The 24,331-nt window shown below is 45.7% G+C and overlaps 1 protein-coding gene and 1 pseudogene across 2 annotated transcripts in view; both read left to right on the forward strand.

Annotated features, from left to right (window-relative positions):
- ngef (neuronal guanine nucleotide exchange factor) overlaps nucleotides 1-24,331 on the forward strand; it is a 76,535-nt gene that overhangs the window by 36,114 nt on the left and 16,090 nt on the right. The window contains exon 10 of the mRNA XM_080509479.1: nucleotides 19,784-19,873. Coding sequence (XP_080365605.1) covers nucleotides 19,784-19,873 — 90 coding nt within the window. The remainder of the gene's footprint in view (nucleotides 1-19,783; nucleotides 19,874-24,331) is intronic.
- Nucleotides 657-10,400, forward strand: LOC308142447 (putative nuclease HARBI1; annotated as a pseudogene). The gene is made up of 4 exons: nucleotides 657-881; nucleotides 2,440-2,762; nucleotides 4,458-4,848; nucleotides 10,255-10,400. The product of its transcript is annotated as a putative nuclease HARBI1 (transcript).

Here is a 24,331-nt window from a genome sequence, read left to right on the forward strand (position 1 = left end):
CTTCCTCAGTAACAGAGCTGAGGTTCAAAATAAATGTGTTCTCTGGACCAGCCTTAGGAGGAAATGGCTGGCTCTCCTCCTCAATCCCAGGCTTGCCATCCCCATAAAACCCTTGAATACCATGCAGAGCTTATGACTTCTCACCTCCAATGATGTCGAGGACCACATCTGTGTAATCTCCCCTCTTTTAAAGGGCTTGTTGCCTGTTTGGGGTTTGTGGCTTCAGCATGGTCCTTTGTTGCCCTGGCCTTAAGATTCTTCCATCGAAGTTTTATTTGGTCTGTGGTCCTCCTCTGGCCAGACCCTATGGCATTCACATTTTTGGTGATTAAAATCCAAACATCATTTTTCTTTTTGTTGGTATCTCCACCCTTAGCAGAATGAAAACTTCCCACTATTGTATCATAATGGCACCTAACACCCTCTAGTAGTGCGCTGGTTTCGGCAGCAGTGAAGTTACAGCTTGTGTCCATGGTTCCATTGCTTTACTATAGTGAACATTGTTCTTCATGTATAGGCCTTGGGTCTGATTGCCTCAATTGAACACAAGCCAAAACAAATCAGTCATAATGGGTATGTTTCAAAAGACAAATTAAACAGCCATTTAAATGAGCCTTTCTCAGATGATTCACAGAGAGGGTCACAGAGACAGTGAAATGGCAGGTGTTGTCCACTACCACCACCACTTTGCCAGGAGAGGACACCGTCAAAGGGTGTATGTTGAGCATACCAAACCACTGGAGCAATACACCACTGAGGAGCTGTATGCCATGTTTTGCTTTGGGAAGGCTGATATCGAGTACCTTGTGAACCTTCTCCGGTCAAAACTACAACACAGAGCCCAAAGGAGTCACGGTCTGTCTGTGGAAGACCAGATCCTCATTGCTCTGCTTAAGAAACCCGGTCTTGATCGTGGTATGCTAGCCAACTATAGGCCTATCTCCAAGCTGCCTTTTATATCAAAAATCCTGGAGAAAATTGTCCATGCTCAGTTGAAATCATTCCTAGATGAGCATGATATCCTGGAGGTTTTCCAGTCTGGTTTTAAAACATTGCATAGTACTGAGTCAGCCCTTTTAAGAGTTTTTAATGATATCCTCGTGGCGGTTGACGGCGGTGACCATGTGGTCCTTGTCCTGCTGGACCTGACTGCAGCGTTCAACACTGTGGACCACAATATTTTAGTATATCGTCTGCAGCACATAGTGGGCATTGGTGGTACTGCCCTAAATTGGGTCAGATCTTATCTTGGGGGAAGATCCATGAGTGTACTCCTTGGTGGCTCTGAGTCCCACACTGCGCCACTGTTATATGGGGTTCCGCAGGGTTCTATTTTAGGGCCACTGCTCTTCTCCCTGTACCTGCTTCCCCTGGGTGCCATTCTGAGGAAACGCGGCATCTCTTTTCACCTTTATGCAGACGACAGTCAGATTTATGTGCCACTGAAAAAGGACAATGCCTCATTGAAATTACTTCTGTCTTGCCTTGAAGACATCAAAACCTGGATGTCGCTGAACATTTTAAAATTCAACGAAAAAAAGACAGAAGTGATGGTGTTCGGCCCGAGTGCCACTAGTGAACCACCCTCGGTCGATTTCGGCCCTCTGAGACAATACATAAAGCCGTTCGTCTCCAACTTGGGCTTTAAAATGGACAGTGATATTAAATTGGACTGGCAGATAGGAGCTATAGTGAAGTCCAGCTTCTTTCACCTGAGGCAGCTGGCGAAAGTAAAGCCCTTTCTTACACAGAAGCACCTAGAAGCAGTAATCCACACTTTTATTACATCTCGGCTGGATTACTGCAACTCACTTTACTTTGGAGTCAGCCAGTCTTCCCTCACCCGCCTCCAGTTGGTGCAGAACGCTGCTGCTCGCCTCTTAACTGGGGCACGTAAGAGCGAGCACATCACCCCCATACTGGCTTCCCTCCACTGGCTGCCTGTGCATTTTAGAGTCCGTTTTAAGATTCTTTTATTTGTTTTTAAATCTTTAAATGGTCTCGCCCCGCCTTACCTCTCAGCTTCTTCATCCATATGCTCCTGCTCGGTGCCTCAGGTCAGCTGACCGGCTGCTCCTGGAGGTACCGAGGTCCAAACGGAAGCTCAGAGGGGAAAGAGCCTTTTCCACTGCCGGTCCTCACCTCTGGAATGCCCTCCCCCTCCCTGTTAGACAAGCCCCCTCACTGTCCATTTTTAAAACTCGTCTTAAAACACATTTTTATTCTTTGGCTTTTACCTCAGCGTGAGACTCTGGTCTGGTTTTAGTGCCTTCGTTTCTTTTGTTGTTTTAACCTTTTATGTTTTGTTTATTGTTTTAACATCTTATTGTTTTTATTGTTTTAATGTTTTTATTTTTCGACTTATATTTTTATTTACAATTTACAGCACTTTGTTTCAGCTGCGGCTGCTTAAAAGCGCTTTATAAATAAAGTTGATTGATTGCTCTCCGATTTTATGCATGTGGGACTTTCTACCTAGTTGTTGGTGACTATATGGGAGTGGCGAAATCAGCTGTGTGTGAAGTGGTGAGAGATGTGTCAATCGCACTGGCCAGCCTGGTCAATTAATTTGTTTCTTTTCCAAAGGACAACTAGATTGCCCAGGCCAAATACAGCTTTTTTCTTTTGGGGAATATGCCCAATACTATTGGGGCAATCAACTGCACACATGTGCATATACAAGTGCCTCATTATAATGAATGGGAGTTCGTAAACAGAAAGGGGAGGCACAGCATTGTTGGGATCTCACAAGACCACAGAAAGTTTGTTCATTTCTAGGGAAAGACAATTTTCATTTGTCATGATACACAGTCATGACATATGAATTCGGACGCAGGAATATGATTGACCATCACACCCAGTGGGGGGGACCTTTTGCCACAGCAGAACCTACCCCGCTTTCTGCTCACAAGACACTTCCACCCCATGCATTCAGCCAGTCACTGATTGGTTGAAGCTCTCAGGATTTGACACCTTCAAATGCACAAACTTTCAACAAAAGCCTGCAAAAGCAGTCTCGCAGAGAGTCTTGCAGCAAGTCTTCCCCGGTGAACACCAAGGAAGAGCTGCTTCCCAGCAGCTTAGCATACAGCTAACACCAGAGGCCTGCAACCAGGGACCTTCACTCCTCAACGCCTCTGCTGACCCAACCATGAGGGTCAGACCTTCCCAGGACCTGGAGACCAGCGCCCAGAGTCTGCTCTCCCACCAACCAAGGAAAACCAACCGGTTTCTCCAGGACGGAACCAGGGAAACGATGCCTCACAGAACTTCTTTGTGTTTTCCTCAACCAGCAGGAAAACCATCACAGACCTGAGCGACCAGCTCCTCAGTCTGGAAAAAAAGGGACAACCAGGAGCTGCAAAGAAGGACTCCTGAAACATCAACTTCATCTTGTTCTCCTCAAGGAAGTGGTAACAACAACTGGGCATTACCTGAGATTAGTTAAACCTGATGCTATGCATAGAACTGTTTAACTGTATGAAGATGTGTTGATTCTGTTACAGTGATTGAGTTCTATTGATAATGATATTAACAGCAGTTATCAACCCGTAAACCAACATTAGCTCTGCAACAGACACAGGGTCTGCATGCTAATCTTTGCTTTACTAACTTGTTAACTCACAATCCTACACATATCACATCAAAGACAACATCACACAGTAACTGAACACCATCTGACGACTCCTGACGTTTTACAGAGCAAGTCTCATTCACATCAAGTCATTCCAGAAATGGTCCTTTAGCAGAGACACATAGGAAGCAGATGCGAAAGACTAGCTTCCATGTTCCATTGTTCTCCCAGCACATGGTCGAGACCCAGGACCGACTTCCTGCTCTCTGATAACCTCAATTTGAATGTAGTTTCTTGTAATCCGCCATCTTATTTTGTAGTTCCATCACACATCTCACACACACACACACTCAATCCACCTCTCTCTCCACACACACACACACACACACACACACACACACACACACACACACACACACACACACACACACACACACACACACACACACACACACACACACACACACACACCAAGATGTATATAGGTAGTTAGAATCTGTGTTTATTTGTTTTCATTGTAAATAAATATAATTTTGGAATCATACTTGCTGTTTTATTAATGTACACAAAGGTGAATCAAATGTCGACCTCTTCTGTGTCAAGAACTCCAAAATCCTCAAGCTTTATTGTTAATTCTGGCCATTGTAATTAATATAACTACTCATTCAAATTCCTGATTAACTGTTTAGTATATCTTATGAGACTGATATAACTGAATTGGCTATAATTTCCTGTTAAGACAGGTGGTGCTCCGAGGTATCTGATACAGATCAGATAAAATTTCATTAACATAATTAATAACTATCTTTGATAATTATTAATCATTATCAATAGCCAACCACAACATAAATAGTGCTCCTTATGAGGTAAGAAGTCCCTACAGCATCAATGTCCAAACTGTGTGTGATGCTGACCTCATCATCACCAACTGCGTTGTCAAGTGGCCTGGGTCTGTCCATGTTGCACGCATCCTTAGGGAAAGCGCTCTCTATAGAGACCTCCAAACCAACCGACCGGATGGCATAATATTAGGAGACAGTGCCTACCCACTCCTACCATGGCCGATGACCCCTTTTCTGACATCAAATACACCGGCACAGGCATACTTCAACACTGCTCATTGCAGCGCAAGATTGCGCAATTGAGCATTTAAATGGAGTTCTTAAGAGGCGCTTTGCATTGCTACCTGAGAGCGGAACCACAGAAAGCATGCAACATAACCCTTGCCTGTATTGTCCTGCACAACATCGCTACCAAGCACAATGTCCCTCTCTGTGCTGACAATGATGCACTTGAGCCCCTTGGAGACCCTGACCAACCTGCTGCATTCTGCCAGAACGAGCAAACAGGACGTGCAACAAGGGACGCAATAGTTAGATACTATTCCTGATTTGGATTTCTTTTGGATTTCAAAAACCAGTGCTGCCATTGCCATTGCTTTGTTATTAATTGTGCCTGCCTCTGTAAGAGGCGTCGCACAATTATTACAATCCTGGGAAAGCGCCGTTTTTTAAAAATATTATTAATTGTGCCTGCCTCTGTAAGAGGCGTCGCACAATTATTACAATCCTGGGAAAGCGCCGTTTTTTAAAAATATTTTTATTCTTCCCACAAAGTTTGACGGCCTACTAGTCCCACACCGTTTGGAGGACGTACACAGTGATATATCAAAACGTGCACAATTATCGGGACTCCTGTGCATCCATTTACATTATGGATATCGCAAACGGTTTACGAACAACACGTAAAAAACAGCAAAGAATTTCCCATCCGCTTTACATGGGAGCCGAGAAAAAACCAAAAACCAAATCACACTTTTTCCATTTCAAATTTCTCTCATAGACTTGAATGCGATTCCGGAAAAAAATTCACACAAAATCACACTTTTTCCACGCCACATCACGTCGCCAAATTTTCAGCTACAGACTCCAACGTACTTTTAAAACGTTGCCGCACTTGTCTTCTATTCACATATGTCCTCGCATTTTTCACAAGTTTTACCAATTTTAAACTGTGAGCCTTCAAATGTCATCAAGTTTTCCCTCCTTTTTCCAGTTTTGTATGGGTGTGTATTGGAAAAGTTAGAGGGGGAGATTTCGGCTAGAGGGAGAGAAACTGCCGTTTTCCACAAAAAAAAAAGTTTTTCTCTCGTCGCCACGGCCACATTTCTTCGTCTTTCTCAACATATTATACATCAAAATGTAGCTACAGGCCTTGTGCTTCTCACGAGGGGACACTTTTGTCTCAGAGAGACACGGTTCTCCCTCCAGGGGACTTAATTGATAGGGAGCGCAGGATTCTGTCTCTTCCGCGCCAATACATTTTGACGAGTCATTTTCTCCCCAAATCCCCAAAGTTCAGCCATTTGTTTCAAGTCCTCACTCGGAGACGGAACCTCGTGAGGACATGAAAACCACAACGCACGTCCTTCAACTTCTCCCGACGCCCACGGTGAAGGAATTTTTCACCCAAGTGTCACGGTTCTCCAACTATAAGCAGTTGTTCGGGACCTGCGTTTGTGCTTAAACACCTTCTTCCCTCAGATAAGGTCTCATAGTCTCTGCCACCTGCAGCAGCCTGTCAATCAGGAGCCGGCTCCATGACATCACACAAGCTGCTCCCAATCTGCCCGGCAACACACACGGCTCCTCTGATTGGCTGGACCAGGAACATGATGGTTGACCACACAGTGCTCACACACATAGAGTATCTTAGGCAGCATACTTTTCAATGCATTTTAATGCTGATGCTAATGACTCAGCATCAACACTTGTTAGCATGCCAATTAGCATGCTAAAAAGTTTGTTCAATTGATCTGAAATTTGGAGGGTGGCCTCATGGGGGCGCTGCGATCACCGCGCACTAGCTAATTAGCCGCCGCGCAAAGCTAATTGGCTCAGCATGTCAGAATGTCACGTAACTCCAGATTCCAGGTCAGCCACACCTGGGAGGTATCCTCTGCGCTTTTCAGGCAAATCGCAGGTGTTAGCATTGCATGCTAACAAGTTTGTTCAAATGAGCTGAAATTTGGAGGGTGGCCTCGTGGTGGCACTGCGATCGAGAATCACTAGCTAGTGACATGGTTTCCACGTACATAAATCGCTTTTAGCTGTTTGCATCGCATGCTAACAAGTTTCTTCAAATCAGCTGAAATTTGGAGGGTGGCCTCGTGGTGGCGCTGCGATTGAGAATCACTAGCTAATGACATGGTTTCCACTAACTTAAATCGCAGGTGTTAGCATCGCATGCTAACAAGTTTGTTGAAATCAGCTGAGATTTGGAGGGTGGCCTCGTGGTGGCACTGCGATCGAGAATCACTAGCTAATGACATGGTTTCCACGTACTTTTGACCCAGCCGCGGCCTCACTTGGCAGCAGGGGGCGGCAGGTGGCAGGCACAATAAAATTTCCGCGGGAATTTTCTAGTTCTATTTTATCATTGCATGCGTCACTAAATAAAGAATAATAATCTGTAAACAAAACAATAATGAATACACATTCATTGGTGACAGAATGACATATATTATTTGTGGTCAATATTGGCAGCTTTTTGGGAGATTATTTTATGAGGCCAAGCTCTTTCTACTTTGCTGTAGGCCTATACTGAAAAGCTGAATATGCTATAGCCTACCTAATCAATGTAGCCTGATGGATGAACAAATCAAATTAAAACCTTGTGAATAAATAGGATATCTTCTAGTATATACTGCATGATCCAAATATAGTATTATTTGATACAGTTTCAAAGTTTCATTACACAAGTCCACGCTGAATCGTCTCCTTAGACAACGTGAGCAGTTACAAAGCTTGAGTTGAACCGTTCAGGGAAATATAGTCACTGTAAACTCATATCTAGCTCCATTAACACCACTTAGCATGCCTTAGACTCCGTCGAGTATTGTTTAGGAGAAATAACCACTGTGTTTAGTCAGAGATCTCACACGAGATCGTAGGGAGATTAGCTCCTCCATTAGCAGCTTCAGTACATGTAGAACCACCTGACTGAGCTCCACTAACCCGGGTTGAGCAATTTGTCAAAACTAACACCACCACGGTTATACAACCTTCACAGATACATCTGACATAGTCTCGGCAATGCTATTTTTAACCTCTGTGAAACCACAGAGCCAAGAGTTTGGATTTCTTCAAAACTTAGCCATTATTAACAGAAATAATGTGCAGTTTGAAGTCTCTGTAGTGAAAGTTTGGTTTTGGAAGGGAACACACACGTGCACCTCCACACACCACACTTCACTCTCACTCCTAACCTGAGTAGGTGCACCAAGACCCCCCAGACGGCTGGTGGCTCTTGGACGGTTGCTCACTGGTGCATCCACATCCACAGTTTACAGATCAGACTCGCTTCCCCGCATCTGGTACCTCCACTTTTGTAAACTGGTCCATGAACATGACGCGAGCTAATCCCTATCCTCTGGGAGGTGTGGGAGGAGCCTACTAACTATTTTCAAACCACCTGTCCCTCTTTCCCTTTCCTTTCTCTCAACTCTGGTACTTAATTTTCATTCATGTTGGCAAACTGTACGAAATGAGTATTTTTTTTGTAGGTAGTTAGAAAATAAGTTAGAAGTCTGCCCAGACTAGTCTCTCTGTCTGCCCAGACATTAACCTCGCACATGAACCGTATGAACTGTTGGACTGTTGTGGACAGTCGTGGACTGTTGTGGACATTTTTCCAGGACATACGGTCATTCACATGGACTCCATGGATCATATGGATTATATGGCACAGGTTTGCTCCAAAGACTGCGACCAGCATCCCACTCTTTGGAACAAAGGGGGGGATGTTGGGCCCTGTGAATCCATTTTCTCTCCTAAGTAGTTCTTCCCCAAGACAACAGGCTGCAAGGACAATGGGGAAACAATAGAACAGCAGGGGGTGAGGACAGCAAACCTGAGATGGCTGCAAGCCCCAGGTTAGAAAACCTCATCATTGGTCGAACGCGACCTGGACGCAGCGGGTGTCTGAAATGCAACTTGATCAAACTCAGGCCGCAGCCAACTGTCCCCTGCTTCTCATCTCAGTCTCCAAGCAGAGACCACCGGGTCAAGAGAGCGCACACAAGTGATCCACAAGAATCAAACCACAGTTCTGCCCGCTGGTGAGCAGAACACACCGACTATCCTTTTTCTCTTTTCTTTTTTTTGGGGGGGGATCCTGGGAGCCAGACGCGAAACCGAAACCTCGGTCGTATACTCGGAGGTGGATATCAAATGGCGCTGCTGGCGAGCAGACCACGGCTCCATCACCTTAGACATCGCAAAGGTCAACGGTTTGTGATCCTCATAAGCTGTGAATGAACGACCCTCCAAAAGGAAACGGAAATGACGAGTTGCCAAATATAAGGCCAACAACTCACGGTCGAAAACACTATACTTGCATTCGCTGCCAAGAGGCTGCCAAACTCCAGCCACCTGCTGTTCCACCACAGCCCCCATCGCTTTATCAGACAAGTCAGTCGTCAAAGGGATGGGTGCTGAAGGTGCTGGATGGGCTAAAAGAGCTGCATCAGCAAGAGCAGTCTTGGCACTCTCAAAGGCCTGGACACGATCCGGTGTCCAGTCAACTGGATTGGAGCCTTTCTTCACACGCAAAGCCCCATAAAGTGGCTGCAGAAGGTGGGCGGCACGCGGAAGAAAACGGTTGTAGAAATTAATCATGCCCAAAAACTCCTGCAGGGCCTTAACAGCGGCCGGACGAGGGAAATCTGTCACCGCCTGCAGGGTGCCAATGGAATGGCACCCTGAGCTGAAATCCGATGACCCAAAAAGTCAATCACAGGCAGACCAAACTGCCACTTGGCGGGATTGACAATAAGGCCATGTTCCCCAAAGCGCTGAAAAACTTGCTTCAGATGCAACAAATGCTCCTCAGCTGACGAACTAGCCACCAAGATGTCGTCCAGGTAAACAAACATGAAAGCGAGGTCGCGCAGCACCGAGTCCATTAACCTCTGACAAGTCTGTGCTGGCCCTTTAAGGCCAAAAGACATGCGCAGGAACTCAAAAAGCCCGAACGGGGTAATCACTGCAGTCTTAGGCACATCATCGAACCTGGTGATAACCGCGCACCAGGTCCACTTTAGAAAACACAGACGCCTGCCAAACGCACAGAAAAGTCTTGAATATGCGGAATGGGATAGCGATCATGCACAGTGATATTGTTAAGGCGGCGAAAATCTCCACATGGTCGCCATGAACCGTCTGCCTTCGGCACCATATGAAGCGGCGAGGCCCACGGGCTGTTAGAATGCCTCACGATGCCCAAACACTGCATATTGGCAAACTCCTCTTCAGCTATAGCTAGCTTCTCCGTTTCTAAGCGACGTGCGCGCGCAAAAACCGGCGGGCCTGTGGTAGCAATGAAATGCTCGATGCCGTGCTTCCTCACTGTGGTGGAAAATACATGCTTGGTCAAAGCCGGATACTCCCCCAACAAACGCTGAAACACATTCTCTGATGCTTAAAAATTAGCGTGGGTTAACGGCCCAAGTCTCCCGGTCTCACACAGAAAGGTAGCAAATGACACTGCATCGATCAACCGGCGGTTCGCGACATCAACCAGCAAATCATGAGCAAAGAGAAAATCAGCACCGATAATGGGAACAGTAATGGAGGCGATCACAAAGTCCCACTTAAACTAGCGCCTGTGGAAACATACAGTCGCTGACCTACTGCCAAAAGATGAGATGGGGGAACCGTTGGCCACGCTCAACGGAGGTCCTGTGTCCCGGGCCGGCAAATCCGTGCCGGCTGGAAGGAGGAGGCTCAGCTGCGAGCCGGAGTCCACCAGAAAACGCTTCTCTTAGTCTTTGACGAAAAGCAGCTCACATCGTCCACCAGCATCCACAGCTGCTACTGAGTGCTGGTGCTGGCATTTCCCGGTGCCTCGAACGTTCAAGGAGGGACGCAGCGTCGCGCCTTGGCGCCAAAACGCTGATGAAAAAAACACATGCTGATCCCACGTCGTCTCCGGGCGGCAACTCCGGCCACCGCCGCCGGGTCTGCGTCCTCCGTCACCAGCTGGGGGGGGCTCCGCTTTCACACCTTGTACCGCAAATCTCCTTGTCGCCAGCAGAACTCGATCCGCCTCCTCGGCAAAACCACGGAAGTCGCCTTCGGCCAAGCAGCGGGAGTTAGCCAAAGCTGCGCGCGCTGGCGGCGGGAGTTGGCGCAGGAACAAGTGAGGGAAAAGGAATCCACCCTCGTCCTCGCCCAACAGCGACAGCATGTCGTCCATCAAGTCCACGGCCGAGCCGTCCCCTAACCCAGGCAGGGAGAGGAGTTTGTCCGCCCTCTCGGGGGCAGAAAGGCAGAACCTCCGCAGCAGGAGCTGCTTTAGCGCGGTGAATTTTCTGAGCCGCGGGGGACCGCGCAGGAGCTGGATTACTCGCCTGGTGGACTGCTGGTCCAAAGCTGCGACGGTCAAGTAGTACCTCTGCTCATCCTCCGCGATTCCTCGCAGTCGAAAGAGCGCCTCGACATGCACAAACCACGAAGCCGGGTCATTTTGCCAGAAGTCGGGAAGCCTCAGAGCCGTGGCGAAAACCGCCGTCCGGCGCGGCTGAGGAGACGAGGACGAATCAACGTCGCAGTCTTCTACTTCCTCGAACATGTCCATAACGGGGTCACCAATGTGGCAGGACGAAGGATGAGGCAGAGCTGAATCTTGGAACACGTCTTTATTTCAGCGAACACAGAACTGGACTGGAACAGCTCACAAAAGCCCGGGCGCGGGAGAGCCCAAACCCTGCCCCTTTACCCATAGTTCCTCTGGGTGAAAGGCCTGGATCCTAGCAACCGCCACAACGTCATGGTTTCATGGATCATGTTCAGTTTGAAGAAGCACCAGGACACTGGAGGGAACATCCAGGTGGATATAATGTGAATAAAGCTCAGAGTATTTATAAGGTCGAGAGCCAAGTGGATTGAAGAGAGAGCGAGACCCCCCCCCCCCCCCCCCCGAATCATAGTCCATATTCAATTTATACAAACACAGCCTAGAAAAAAGAATGCTTTGAACAAAAAGTATAATGGAGGTTTTGAGTTTCTTTATCAACCTGTAGTCATCTTCTTAAGAAAATGCTGAATCACTTTTCAATTACATAAATGATCAAATTCTCGTAAACAAAGACAACTTTACAAATGTAGAAGACGATGTAACCAAATTTTGAACAATTCAATTCAATGTATCATCCTAAAAACAGCCTCTGATCTCCAGGCTCAGATGGAATAACTACAAACATTTCTGAAAAGAAATTAAACGTTGCTATTTGAGGCAATAATGTCTTACTGGTAAGGAATTATTGACAATGAAATGAGGCAGAATTATTTCAGACATCCTGAATAAGCTTTCATTCTATTTGTCATGTTTCCTTACCTTCAGGACAACATAAGCCCCGTTTCCACCGCACAAAAAGTACCGGCCTAGACCGGTTTAAACCACTCCCGTTCGCGTGTCACTACAGGAATGCAGTCTAAACCGCTCCAGACCGCTCCAAAGGCGACCGCTTTTCCGCTACCCTTCCGTTAGGGTGCCGGGGACCATGGAGCGGGTCTGAGTTTGAGGAGCTGTCTGCTGATTGGTCAGTGATTTACTACACACCCTCAATATTTCAAAGTGTCTGTCTGCTGATTGGTCAGTGATTTACTACACGCCCTCAATATGTTAATGTGTCAGCTGGATGAATCCTCTGCTGTCAGTGTGGTCAGCTGTGCTCTGGTTGTTTTTATATTCATTTTCTTTTCTTTGCTGCTCAACTTGAGTGTTTGTTGTGAAAGAGCGGACTTGAGGCAGGGGGAGACCGGGGGGAGGGACTTTGTATCACGTTGGAGCTTTCTGTTTGCACCATAGCGCTCGCCGTGCCGTGGATGCGGGACACGGGAGTCTGGAGCTTTGGGCTCCGGCGCTGATCGCGGTCAGGCGGTCAGTGTTCTGTTTAACTGCGGTCAGTGGCGCTATATCGCGGGGGACGGACCACGGAAGCGATGAAAAGGAGCTCGGAGCTCGGCACCTCCGTGTTCCGGCGCTGAGCTGCCGGACCGCGATCAGCGCCGGAGTGGAGAACCTCCTGCGTTTGAGCAGAAAGCTCAAGACTCCCGTGTCTGCCTCAGCCAAGTGCGGGGCAAGTCGCCCCAAGTCGCCGGAAAGTGGCCGGAGGTTTCGCTCTCTCACTACAAATGCAGAAGTTGCGGCTGCAGCTCTGCCGCTGCAAAAAATAAGTTGTTTTTTTTCCGCTGCAAAAAATAACAGCGCAAAATAGAGGATGTAAACAACAACAGAGGATTCACAAGATCTAGATATGACGACTTTCTTTTCTGTTGTAATGTGACATTTCTGCGGAGCTCATAAGCCCCGCCCACTTTTAACGCTCCTCTCTGCAGTGGGAACGCGACCCAAAATTTCGGTCGGGGTCTCTATTCCGTACCGCTCCGTACCACTCCGCTCCATCCCGGCACTTGTGTGCGGTGGAAACGGGGCTATAGTGTCTCATCTAACCCCACTCTTCTCTATTCTAAATACTGCAGTACATTTGCTCTTCTCTATTCTAAATACTGCAGTACATTTACATTTCACATCACTGCACCTCATATTTTATATCCCAGATTGTTGCTGAGCCACGTAGCAAACATTTATTCTGTAGACACTTGCTGTGTACATGATTGACCAAGTTGTCCAACTCTCTCTGAACCTATTTCAGCAAGACACTGCAGCTGGAACCACATCTGTAGAGTTCTGCTACTAAACTGATCTGCCTACTTCATTCATGCAGTGACAATGTGTGGTGCATTAAGCAAAACAAACTACAAGAATGGAGAGTATCTGTAGTTACTTCAGCAGGAAAGGAGTAAATGTCCATGACAAACCTTAAAGAAGTACCTCTGACAACTTTAAAAGAATAAAACCATCCATGAATCATGTCATTGTTTTTTATTTTATACACAAGCACAGGTGGCTTTGATAGAGAAAACTCATATGAGCATGTGTGGAAAGGAAAAGTCCCTCTAACAGGAAGAACCATTGCAGAAACCAGAGTCAGAGGTGGCGTCTTTTCTGCTGAGTGGTTGAGGTGAGAGGACAGAAGAGAGGACAGACAGATATAGATAAGAGAGAGATCCACTCTGAAAGCTTCGCCTCCATTCTATTTTTAGAAAACCTAGGAACCTCCAGTAAACCAGCACTCTGACAACCAAAAGTAGATAAAACAGGAAGTTATAAGATTACTACACCATCACCAGGTGAAAACAGGAAGTTATAAGATTACAACACCATCGCCAGGTGAAAACAGGAAGTAATCAGATTACTACATCATCACCAGATGCATTCAGACTCTTGTTCATCATGTAGGTTGGTTCTCCTGTGAGAGTGTAAGAACTTTCTCCCACTGGCTATGAGGACCTCGGCCTCCAGCCTTGTGTGACCTGAGCCCATCAGGATGTTGATGATGATCTGAAAAACACTGACAAGCTGCATTTAGATGGTGTCAAAAGACACAAAATATTGACCACTCGACTTCTATGATTTCCTCCATTTGATTGATCGTCTTACTTCTGGAGCATCAAAAACATAACTGATGAGTCTCTGGTCTTCTTGGTTCCTGTGACCTCCTCCATCTCTTTCAGTAGCTCCAACATCTGGTACAATACAGAGGAATAAAAGTAAACAAATCAAGCTTATGTTATGTAAAATCTGTCAAACTTGATCGAGGAGATTTTTACCTTGCGGGTCACTGAAACAACGTCTTCATGATGACGTGCTGCTTGAGGCTGGTGCAGGGTGCAGTCAGGTACTGGCACCAGTGCTGAACACTGGTTCACCGTCAACACTGGTGCAGGGTGCAGTCAGGTACTGGTACCAGTGCTGAACACTGGTTCACCGTCAACACTGGTGCAGGGTGCAGTCAGGTACTGGTACCAGTGCTGAACACTGGTTCACCGTCAACACTGGTGCAGGGTGCAGTCAGGTACTGGTACCAGTGCTGAACACTGGTTCACCGTCAACACTGGTGCAGGGTGCAGTCAGGTACTGGTACCAGTGCTGAACAGTCGTTCACTGTCAACACTGGTGCAGGGTGCAGTCAGGTACTGGTACCAGTGCTGAACACTGGTTCACTGTCAACACTGGTGCAGGGTGCAGTCAGGTACTGGTACCAGTGCTGAACACTGGTTCACTGTCAACACTGGTGCAGGGTGCAGTCAGGTACTGGTACCAGTGCTGAACACTGGTTCACTGTCAACACTGGTGCAGGGTGCAGTCAGGTACTGGTACCAGTGCTGAACACTGGTTCACTGTCAACACTGGTGCAGGGTGCAGTCAGGTACTGGTACCAGTGCTGAACACTGGTTCACTGTCAACACTGGTGCAGGGTGCAGTCAGGTACTGGTACCAGTGCTGAACACTGGTTCACTGTCAACACTGGTGCAGGGTGCAGTCAGGTACTGGTACCAGTGCTGAACAGTCGTTCACTGTCAACACTGGTGCAGGGTGCAGTCAGGTACTGGTACCAGTGCTGAACACTGGTTCACTGTCAACACTGGTGCAGGGTGCAGTCAGGTACTGGTACCAGTGCTGAACAGTGGTTCACTGTCAACACTGGTGCAGGGTGCAGTCAGGTACTGGTACCAGTGCTGAACACTGGTTCACTGTCAACACTGGTGCAGGGTGCAGTCAGGTACTGGTACCAGTGCTGAACAGTGGTTCACTGTCAACACTGGTGCAGGGTGCAGTCAGGTACTGGTACCAGTGCTGAACACTGGTTCACTGTCAACACTGGTGCAGGGTGCAGTCAGGCACTGGTACCAGTGTGAACACTGGTTCACTGTCAACACTGGTGCAGGGTGCAGTCAGGTACTGGTACCAGTGCTGAACACTGGTTCACTGTCAACACTGGTGCAGGGTGCAGTCAGGTACTGGTACCAGTGCTGAACACTGGTTCACTGTCAACACTGGTGCAGGGTGCAGTCAGGTACTGGTACCAGTGTGAACACTGGTTCACTGTCAACACTGGTGCAGGGTGCAGTCAGGTACTGGTACCAGTGTGAACACTGGTTCACTGTCAACACTGGTGCAGGGTGCAGTCAGGTACTGGTACCAGCAGGGAAGAGGGCCTGGTTGAGCCTCCAGTCCTCCACGGACATTTCATTCACCGGGCTTCTCCTTCTTAGCCACGAGTCCAGCGTGTTGTATTTGTTGTTGTTAAACGTCATCAAGCGCGCGCCCGTAAACGTCCCATGCTGCGTTCATGCAGACTCGGAAATTCCAATATCGGTTGTAAAAATCCGATACCGATATTTCCAAACATTACATTTTTAAGTCAATATCGGCCGATAATATCGGCCCGCCGATATTATCGGACATCCCTAATATATATATATATATATATATATATATATACAGCATCTATCTGGGATAAAAACACAGCAGCAAACTCGTTGTATACATCCATTAATACAGAATGATATGATTACTGGTGCAGTTCAGTGTCGGCACATTCTTAATTCTTAACACACCAAAAGTTACTGGAGAAAGTTTTCACAAGACAAGAAATGACACTTAATACACCAAAACAAGGAACGAGGATAGAAAGAGCAACTTAAACTTTCATTGCTCCTAACTTAACCACAAAACTCTCCTACTCTCATTAACAGTGATAAACTACTGCTTCTTATTAGAGCAGGACGATCGTTTCTATATAGACAACACGGCAAATCTTTACCTTATGAGAAGACAGTCCTTCACTCTGTTGACATACGAAAGGCTGGAAAAAAGAAACCATAAATGTGCGTCTTTTCAGCGAATGACTTCTTTTTGGCGTCATATCCGGCGAGTGGGTCCCGCTACACCACTTCTCAAGTGTTTATGTCGTCTACGTACCTTCCTGCATGTTCGGTCGGAACATAACTAACTGTGGGTCGGCCTCCGTGAACGTAATTCCCTACATTTTCAGTCCTGTACGTCCCTTCCTATATGTCGCTTATGTGAACGTCACTTCCTTGCGTCATTTTGCGTCTTTTCCGGTCACGCTTCCGCATTGCTTGATTTCAAGATGGCGGCGACCTGTAAATAAGTATGGCGGCGCCCGCAACACCGCCATCATGGATTCCCCACCGACATCTCTTGTACGTTTTCAGTCCTCTACATCCCTTCTTGTATGTCGCTTATGTGAACGTCATTTCCTGAGCGTCATTTCTGGTCACGCTTCCGCCTCGCACGATTTCAAAATGGCGGCGACCTGTAAATAAGTATGGCGGCGCCCGCAACACCGCCATCTCGGATTTCCACACTGACATCTCTTGCAAGTAGCTGCGTGGGTCATCACAAGCTCTCCTTATGCCCACCTGGTGGTCACAACGAGTCATTGCACTCTCCCTCCATGCTCCGCCGCATGCCCCAAGTGGTCGTCACCGAACCAGATGCCTGCCTCCCTCTGGCGTCCGTTCAAGATCATTACATCCACTCATAGTAACCCTCCAAGGTCACTATGGTGGACACTTGTGGTCATTACACCCCACTCAGACTTCCACACACACACACCCTCTTTCTTTGTACATAGTGTTTGCTGTTTAGTAGAGTAGATCTCCGTGTTTGATGACGTTTGTCACTTGATTATGATGGTTTAATATATAATTTCTGAACAATTTCTGAATTAATACATTTTTGTTAATAAACACATTTTAGCTGAATTGATGGATTCCTGGTAATTATTGTGTATTTGTTGTTGACAATTCACTGGTTTGTAACAGTCTGTGCTCAAATCTCACACCTTCCTTGTTATTTAAGATTGTTATATTTTGCACAGGAATATTAACTAACTTAAATAACCTTTTGATAAATGAGACTGATATTTGGTATTAGCTATTTCCAGTTTAGCTGGTAGTGCCCTAATTTCATTATTATTTGATAAATAATCAATTTATTCAAATTAATTATTTTTCATTAATAAATTATTTTTGATAATTTACTAACTTTTGAGTAATTACTCAATTACTCTAGGAGTTATTAATGAGTAAATGACATTTACTTCCATTAATAATTACAATTTTTCATAAATTACTTGCAGTAATCAATTACTTACAGTAATTTTCAAAGCTAATAACCAACCATTAATCCAAACATAAGTTCAAAGGTTAATGCATGAGCTGCAGTGATTGGCTGAATCACATTACACGGCTTTTTAGTAAAAACAAAACAAAACATAAATACATATTTTATTTGTGTATTTAATAATTAACCAGTCAACAAATTGTAATTTTCACACATAATAAAACAACTAAATAAACCACTTAAATAAAACCCCACACATTTCTTGGAGATATTATGGGGGTGCTTTAGCTATCCTGGGGGGAGCTGCAGTAGCCTTAACCCCCCCCCCTAGCGCCGCCTATGTCTGCCCTCACTCAATTGAGCTGATATTTGGGGGATGGCCTAAGGAGTGGGTCCCATGCATTTAGCCAGGTCCCATGCACTTTTGACCCCAGCTTAGGTTTATGGTTCCAGGACCAACCCTAGCTGAAAATGGCTTGCTTTGCTTTATCTAAACAGCACCCCACACCAGTGGTTCTCAATTATTTTCTGTCACGCCCCCCCAAGAGGACAGAATTTTTTTCAGCCCCCCCCAAATTGTACTACCATTGAGAACTTGATAATATTTATTAATTTATCTGTATAAACCACTGTATGAGTTGCTGGCACCAGCACAATCGCCTGATTATCAAAATAAATCTCTATGGTGTGAGGGTTTTTGCACCTTGCGATGTGGTGGGCAACTTTGTAAGAGGCTAACAGGCTTTTTTGTTTTTTGTTTGCTGATGCCGCGCTGACAAAATGACCGGCTTGTTGGCGATACTCATGGAGTTTACCATGAAACAACTCCAGTGGCTTACTGACATAACGGGTGTATGGTCTCCAGGTGTATGGTGTATGGTCTCCAGGTGTATGGTGCATGGTCTCCAGGTGTATGGTCTCCAGGTGTATGGTCTCCAGGTGTATGGTGTATGGTCTCCAGGTGTATGGTGTATGGTCTCCAGGTGTATGGTGTATGGTCTCCAGGTGTATGGTGTATGGTCTCCAGGTGTATGGTCTCCAGGTGTATGGTCTCCAGGTGTATGGTGTATGGTCTCCAGGTGTATGGTGCATGGTCTCCAGGTGTATGGTCTCCAGGTGTATGGTCTCCAGGTGTATGGTGTATGGTCTCCAGGTGTATGGTGTATGGTCTCCAGGTGTATGGTGTATGGTCTCCAGGTGTATGGTGTATGGTCTCCAGGTGCCGTCTTCATTTATTTGGTTTCATGCTCCGCTGCCAGAGTTTTTAGGCATAAAACACAAACGGGTGTTTCCTGGTTCCCGACGTGTTCACGGTAAACCCAAGGGCGACGTAGCATCGTCATATCTCCTGCTCTTACTAGCTTTATGTTTACTGTCACCTGTTTTCTTTTCCTCTGACGCCTCATCCTTTTTTCTTTTCACTCCTGTCAGAAACTTCTCCACCTCTCCTCCTCCTCCTCCAGCTCTGTACACCGGTGTTGGTGTAGTACTTCTTCTACTCTACTGGTTGAACAGGCAGCCTGTTGATTAGTTTGAGCACTGCTGCCACCTAGTGGCTGGAGGCCCTTTTTTTATTGTTCAAGCATGAATAAAGACACTAATACTGAAAGTCGCGCCCGCCTCACGCCCCCCCTGACACCCCACCACGCCCCCACAGGGGGGCGCGCCCCACCATTTGAGAAGCACTGCCCCACACCAACCACGCCAACTATAGTAGATCCTTATTTCTGGAAACCAGAAATATTTGCGTTAGGTTTGGGGTTAGATGGTGGCCTATATGCCATGACCTACATTAGAGTTTAGTTGGCTTTCAAAATAAAAGCCCCCACATTTTTCAAAGTAAAAGTCTTTTTTTTTTTTAAACCTTCAAAATGTATATTTAATCAATATTTAAAGGGGCCAGAGGCCATGATTGGGCAGACTCAGACGGGCCAGAGTCCAGAGTGTGAGGTCCTGACCAAGGATGCTTACAGCTTTAAGTTAACTTATATTTGTATTTTGAACTATATATCAATTACATCTCATCAATGGTAATACTGTATCATTCTATAAAGAATTATATATTTTGAAATATTTTTAAATGCAAGTACTAACTCAGATGGATAAAACATTTTTGGACCGAATGCTTAAGTTTTGTTTCTTCCTCAGATTGTGAGAGAGTGTGATGAGGGTGTTCGTAAAATGAATCGCACTGAGGAGCTTATCAGCATCGAAAAAACACTGGATTTTAAATCTAAGGTAAGTCAATTTGTTGTCTGATATAAGCAAATGTCAGTCATTCATAACGCATGCACTTGGTTTTATGTCAACATCAGATAAAAGTATTTTGAGTTTTAAATCTGAAACTAGATATTCGTATGTATATAGCCACCCAACACATTCTTCGCAAATCCTGCAGCTGTAACTTGTGAAATATGCTCATTGGAAATGTGTTCAGTCATTGAATCACATCTTCAAATGAAAGCACAAGATAATACACATAAATAGACACACATGCATAGATGACTTCCTCACATGTAACCAGTGGTGTTTCTTGATGTAAATACTTGGTGGGGCAAGATGTTCTTTCAGGTTTAGTGACAGCACTGAATTCCAAAGTAAAGTGGGTGCACCGCCTTTCAGCCACAACATTATAACAACCATATAGGCGCTTATCCAGTAAAGCTATTGAGCCTTGGAGATGGCTGATAAAAAAAACAAAAATTAAATTGAATAAAAAAGTAATTGACATGAATTGAACCAGGTTTTGCAGTTCCAAAGACAAAAGTTTTGCTACGAGACCACTGGCAACTGACGACTTGCTCCGGTTCTGTGAATCAGCATCTAAATCAGGTCATATAAAGTCAGAAAAAGATTTAGACATAGTCAACAGGGATGTAGAACTGGGACCAATGCAGGGTCAAACAAACAATTCTGACCACCCCGAAAATCAACAGATGAGTGAATATTACCAAAGTGATCGGTTAGAAAAATTTAAATAGTCAAAATGTGGTGCATAAACATTAACTAATACCACTTTTGTTTGCATAAGTGTGCCTACAACAATAATAAATCTACCATCCTTATCAGCAATGATCTCAGTAGATTGAAATTTTGTCCTTTCATTAAACAGAATTGCAACACCTCCAGCCTCAGAATTGAAATTAGAGTGGTAGGTCTGTCCAGGGAGACCGGGGCCTGTAATGATCTTTAAGTCTGGTCACCTGCAAAAATATTATGTCAGAATTAAGCCATTTTAAATTACTCAAAACTCTGGCTCTTTTTGTAAGACTGCCCATGCCAAGTGCGTTCCAACAAACACAATTAATTGGCTTGCCCATGTTAGCAGTGCTGGGATTTCAGTTAGCAGCAGACAATTATGAGTGAATGAATAGGAAAAAGAAAATCTCCAATAATAACTGAAAAGAGCCAGGACGGACCAACCCACCCAACACGTATACACATGAAAACATACCCCAAAAAATAGGGGGGGAAAAGGAAATGGTAGGGAGAGTAGGAGAGTACAGTGTAGAAAAAACAGAAATAACCATAATTGCCACACCATCATGACAACAACTTGAAGAAAACCTTAACTAAACCTCACCAACTCTCCCACAACAAAAACATTAGAAATAGCCAATACTGATCAAAACTTCAAAAGAAAAACACAGTTACATAAATAAAATGTGCTAACATGTCCTATAAACCGAGTAATGTATGTAAAGTAAACATGCAGGAACGTGCAGAATATTGCAGCCTTGTGTGCTCCAGCTTATGTAAAGTTAGAGGTACAATATGCAATCAGTAGAAGACTTCTGTACAAAGGAATTTCAAAGTACTTGTAAGCAAAATATGTGTGTGCAAAAGAGCCTCATCAATAACGAACATGCCCAAATCTGTGTATAAAGCTTAAAATATAAACAAAATTGCCAGGCCAATTATATGTACAAGAAAACCAGTGGCATGGAGCCCTATGGCTCGTGAGAGTACTGTAATTATTGCATACATCAGGTAGTGTTGATCTTCTTGACATAGGCCATACCGTCCTCTGCTGAAATTAAGTCCTTCACCACCCCATTGTGTCTGAGCCGAAGATGGGCTGGGAAGAACAGGCCACATCGTTAAAAGCAGCCCGGGCCCAGGCCACGTTTGCAGTATGGTTGGGGAAGATGGAGATCCTCGCACCGCCGACTCCTTGAGGAGAACAATGACGGTGGTGGTATCTGCAACCACTTCCTCTGCGATGCCCACGAGCCTGATATTCCAACGTGACCTAGATTCCAGGTCCTCGCACTTACTCTCCAGCTTGGAAACCTGGGCTGCTAAACTCGCTAGCTTCGTGTTCAACTCAACATCATCCGTGCAGCCAGAGAGCGAGACCTCCATATTTCCCACCGTACCTTTCGGTGTGGCGAGCTTGGCATTCGTAGCAGCATTATCATTTTCAAGTTGCGTTTTCACTGATTGTAGGTCAGTTTTTATCGTAGCAAGGTCGTCGCCCAATGCAGCTTTAGTTCGCTTTTAAAGATAGCCATGATGTCTTGTCTCAAAGTCGTTAATATCTCCAGTGCATCCATGTCGCGAGTTCCATTCGAGGAGGGAGAGTGAAGCCGACACTCGGGGTCTTACTGTGCGAAGCAGGCTGCGTCTGCCGGGTGGTTTTCCGAAGCGCAGTGAAGTCTTTTTGCATATTCCCACATGGAAAGAACCTATATAAACATACATGTTTTAATATAGGTTTTGATATAGGTTTGGCATATATGTGACATATATAAAATTGGCCGTTTTCCTATATGTTATGTACATATATGTACATATATGTGTGCATACATGCGCCCTCTTTGTGGTGGTGAGGACTCTAGCTGCAGCATTCTGGATGAGCTGCAGTTGTCTGACAGATTTTTTACTGAGGCCTGTAAACACAGCATTACAGTAATTCAACTTACTGAAAATAAATGCATGAACGAGTTTCTCAGAATCTTGTTTGGTCAGAAATCCTTTGATTCTAGCATTATTTTTCAGATGCCAGTAAGCTGATTTTAGGCCAATCCCAATTCTATTTTTACCCCTACGCCTACCCCTTAGCCCTCCGCCTCCAAAACGAGGGCAAAGGCAGTTGCAGCCCTTAGATTTGGGACACCCCTCTCCCTCTGCTCACCCCTGCCCCTCTCGCTCTGTCTCACAGTTTTGACGTCATAATACGGTGCCGTTATATCAGCAGAGCTGAACCACGGATGTTTGTTGATTTTCCAGCAGGAGCATCGTAATGCCGTCCCACATTCAACGTGTTGCAGTAGCTTGGCTGCTTTGTTTCATTTTCCGCCATTCCACATCAAGGCAAAGAAATAGACGGAGACATGGATTACTTCAGTTTTTGCGCTGTATTTGGACTTAAGAAATATTTCCTCATTCACTATGCGAAAGCGGGCGAGCTTCCTTGTTTGCTGTTTTGAAAACACCCATATTAAGGGGTAGAATTGAGTAGAATTGGGACGCAGCCTAAGGCGGCGTCCCAATTCTACCCCTTAGCCCTACCCCTTTGAAATGCGCGTTCACGCGAGTCTGAGGGGTGTCCCATTTCACTATTACACAGAGGCGGAGGGGTGAGGGGAAGGGCTATTCACCCCTTGAAACAAAGCATTTACAGATGCACACTTTAAACAGAGGGGTAGGAGGACATGGTGCCGAAGGACTCGCATTTCACATATATATGCTTCTAAAGTTATATAAACCTGTTGTGTTTTATACTAGTTGTCAGGAGGGAGGCTGAGGTCTCCTTTAAGAGTGGGCGGGCCATAGGTCTGGGCCGTCCAGCACCACACCTGTGGCCACTTCCAGTCATTACCCTGCCAGTAATATATGTCCCGTCTGTGTGTGTGTCAGTGTTGGTTTGTTTGTCATCGATGTCTCGTCCGTCCGGTCCAGTGTTTCAGCCTTCATGTCTGCTGTGCTCCTCAGGTCGCGGAGCGACCTGCAATGCTGTCTGTATAGCCATCGCCAATAAAAGACTTGATTGAACTCAGCCTGCCTCCAGAGTGCTGCACTTGGGTCCTGTCTGCTATCCGTGACACTAGTAAGAACGGCAGTAGCACTGCCGTCTGCCGTATGGAGCTTCCGTGTGTATTTGTTTCGTAGAGACCGTGTTCATAACATTTTATTATTACATGGTATAGTTCCAAAGTCTTCTAATATGGGTGTTTTGAAAACAGGGACCCCCAAGCAAACAAGGAAGCTCATTTGCTTTTGCATGGTGAATGAGGAAATATTTCTGAAGTCCAGAAAGGGAGACGGGTGTCCCAAATCTAAGGGCTGAAACTGCCTTTGCCCTCGTTTTGGAGGCGGAAGGCTCAGGGGTAGGCGGAGGGCTAAGGGGTAGGCATAGGGGTAAAAATAGAATTGGGATTGGCCCAAAGTTATTGTCTTAATGTGGCTGTTGAATTTGTGGTCTGAGTCCAGAACTATACCCACATTTCTGGCCTGATTTGATGTCCTGAGTGACAGGGAGTCAAGTTGAGCACTGACCTTTAACCTTTCTACTTTGGAGCCAAAAACAATGATTTCAGTTTTCTCTGTGTTGAGTTGTAAAAGGTTCTGACACATCCACTCATTAATTTAATTTATGCATTTACTCAGCCGATATAATGGGGCATGGTCATTCACTGACACTGATATATAGAACTGTGTGTTATCTGAGTAATTATGATAAGAGTAGAGATG

Source organism: Blennius ocellaris (genome assembly GCF_963422515.1).
Source record: "Blennius ocellaris genome assembly, chromosome: 2".
NCBI classification, from domain to species: Eukaryota; Metazoa; Chordata; class Actinopteri; order Blenniiformes; family Blenniidae; genus Blennius; species Blennius ocellaris.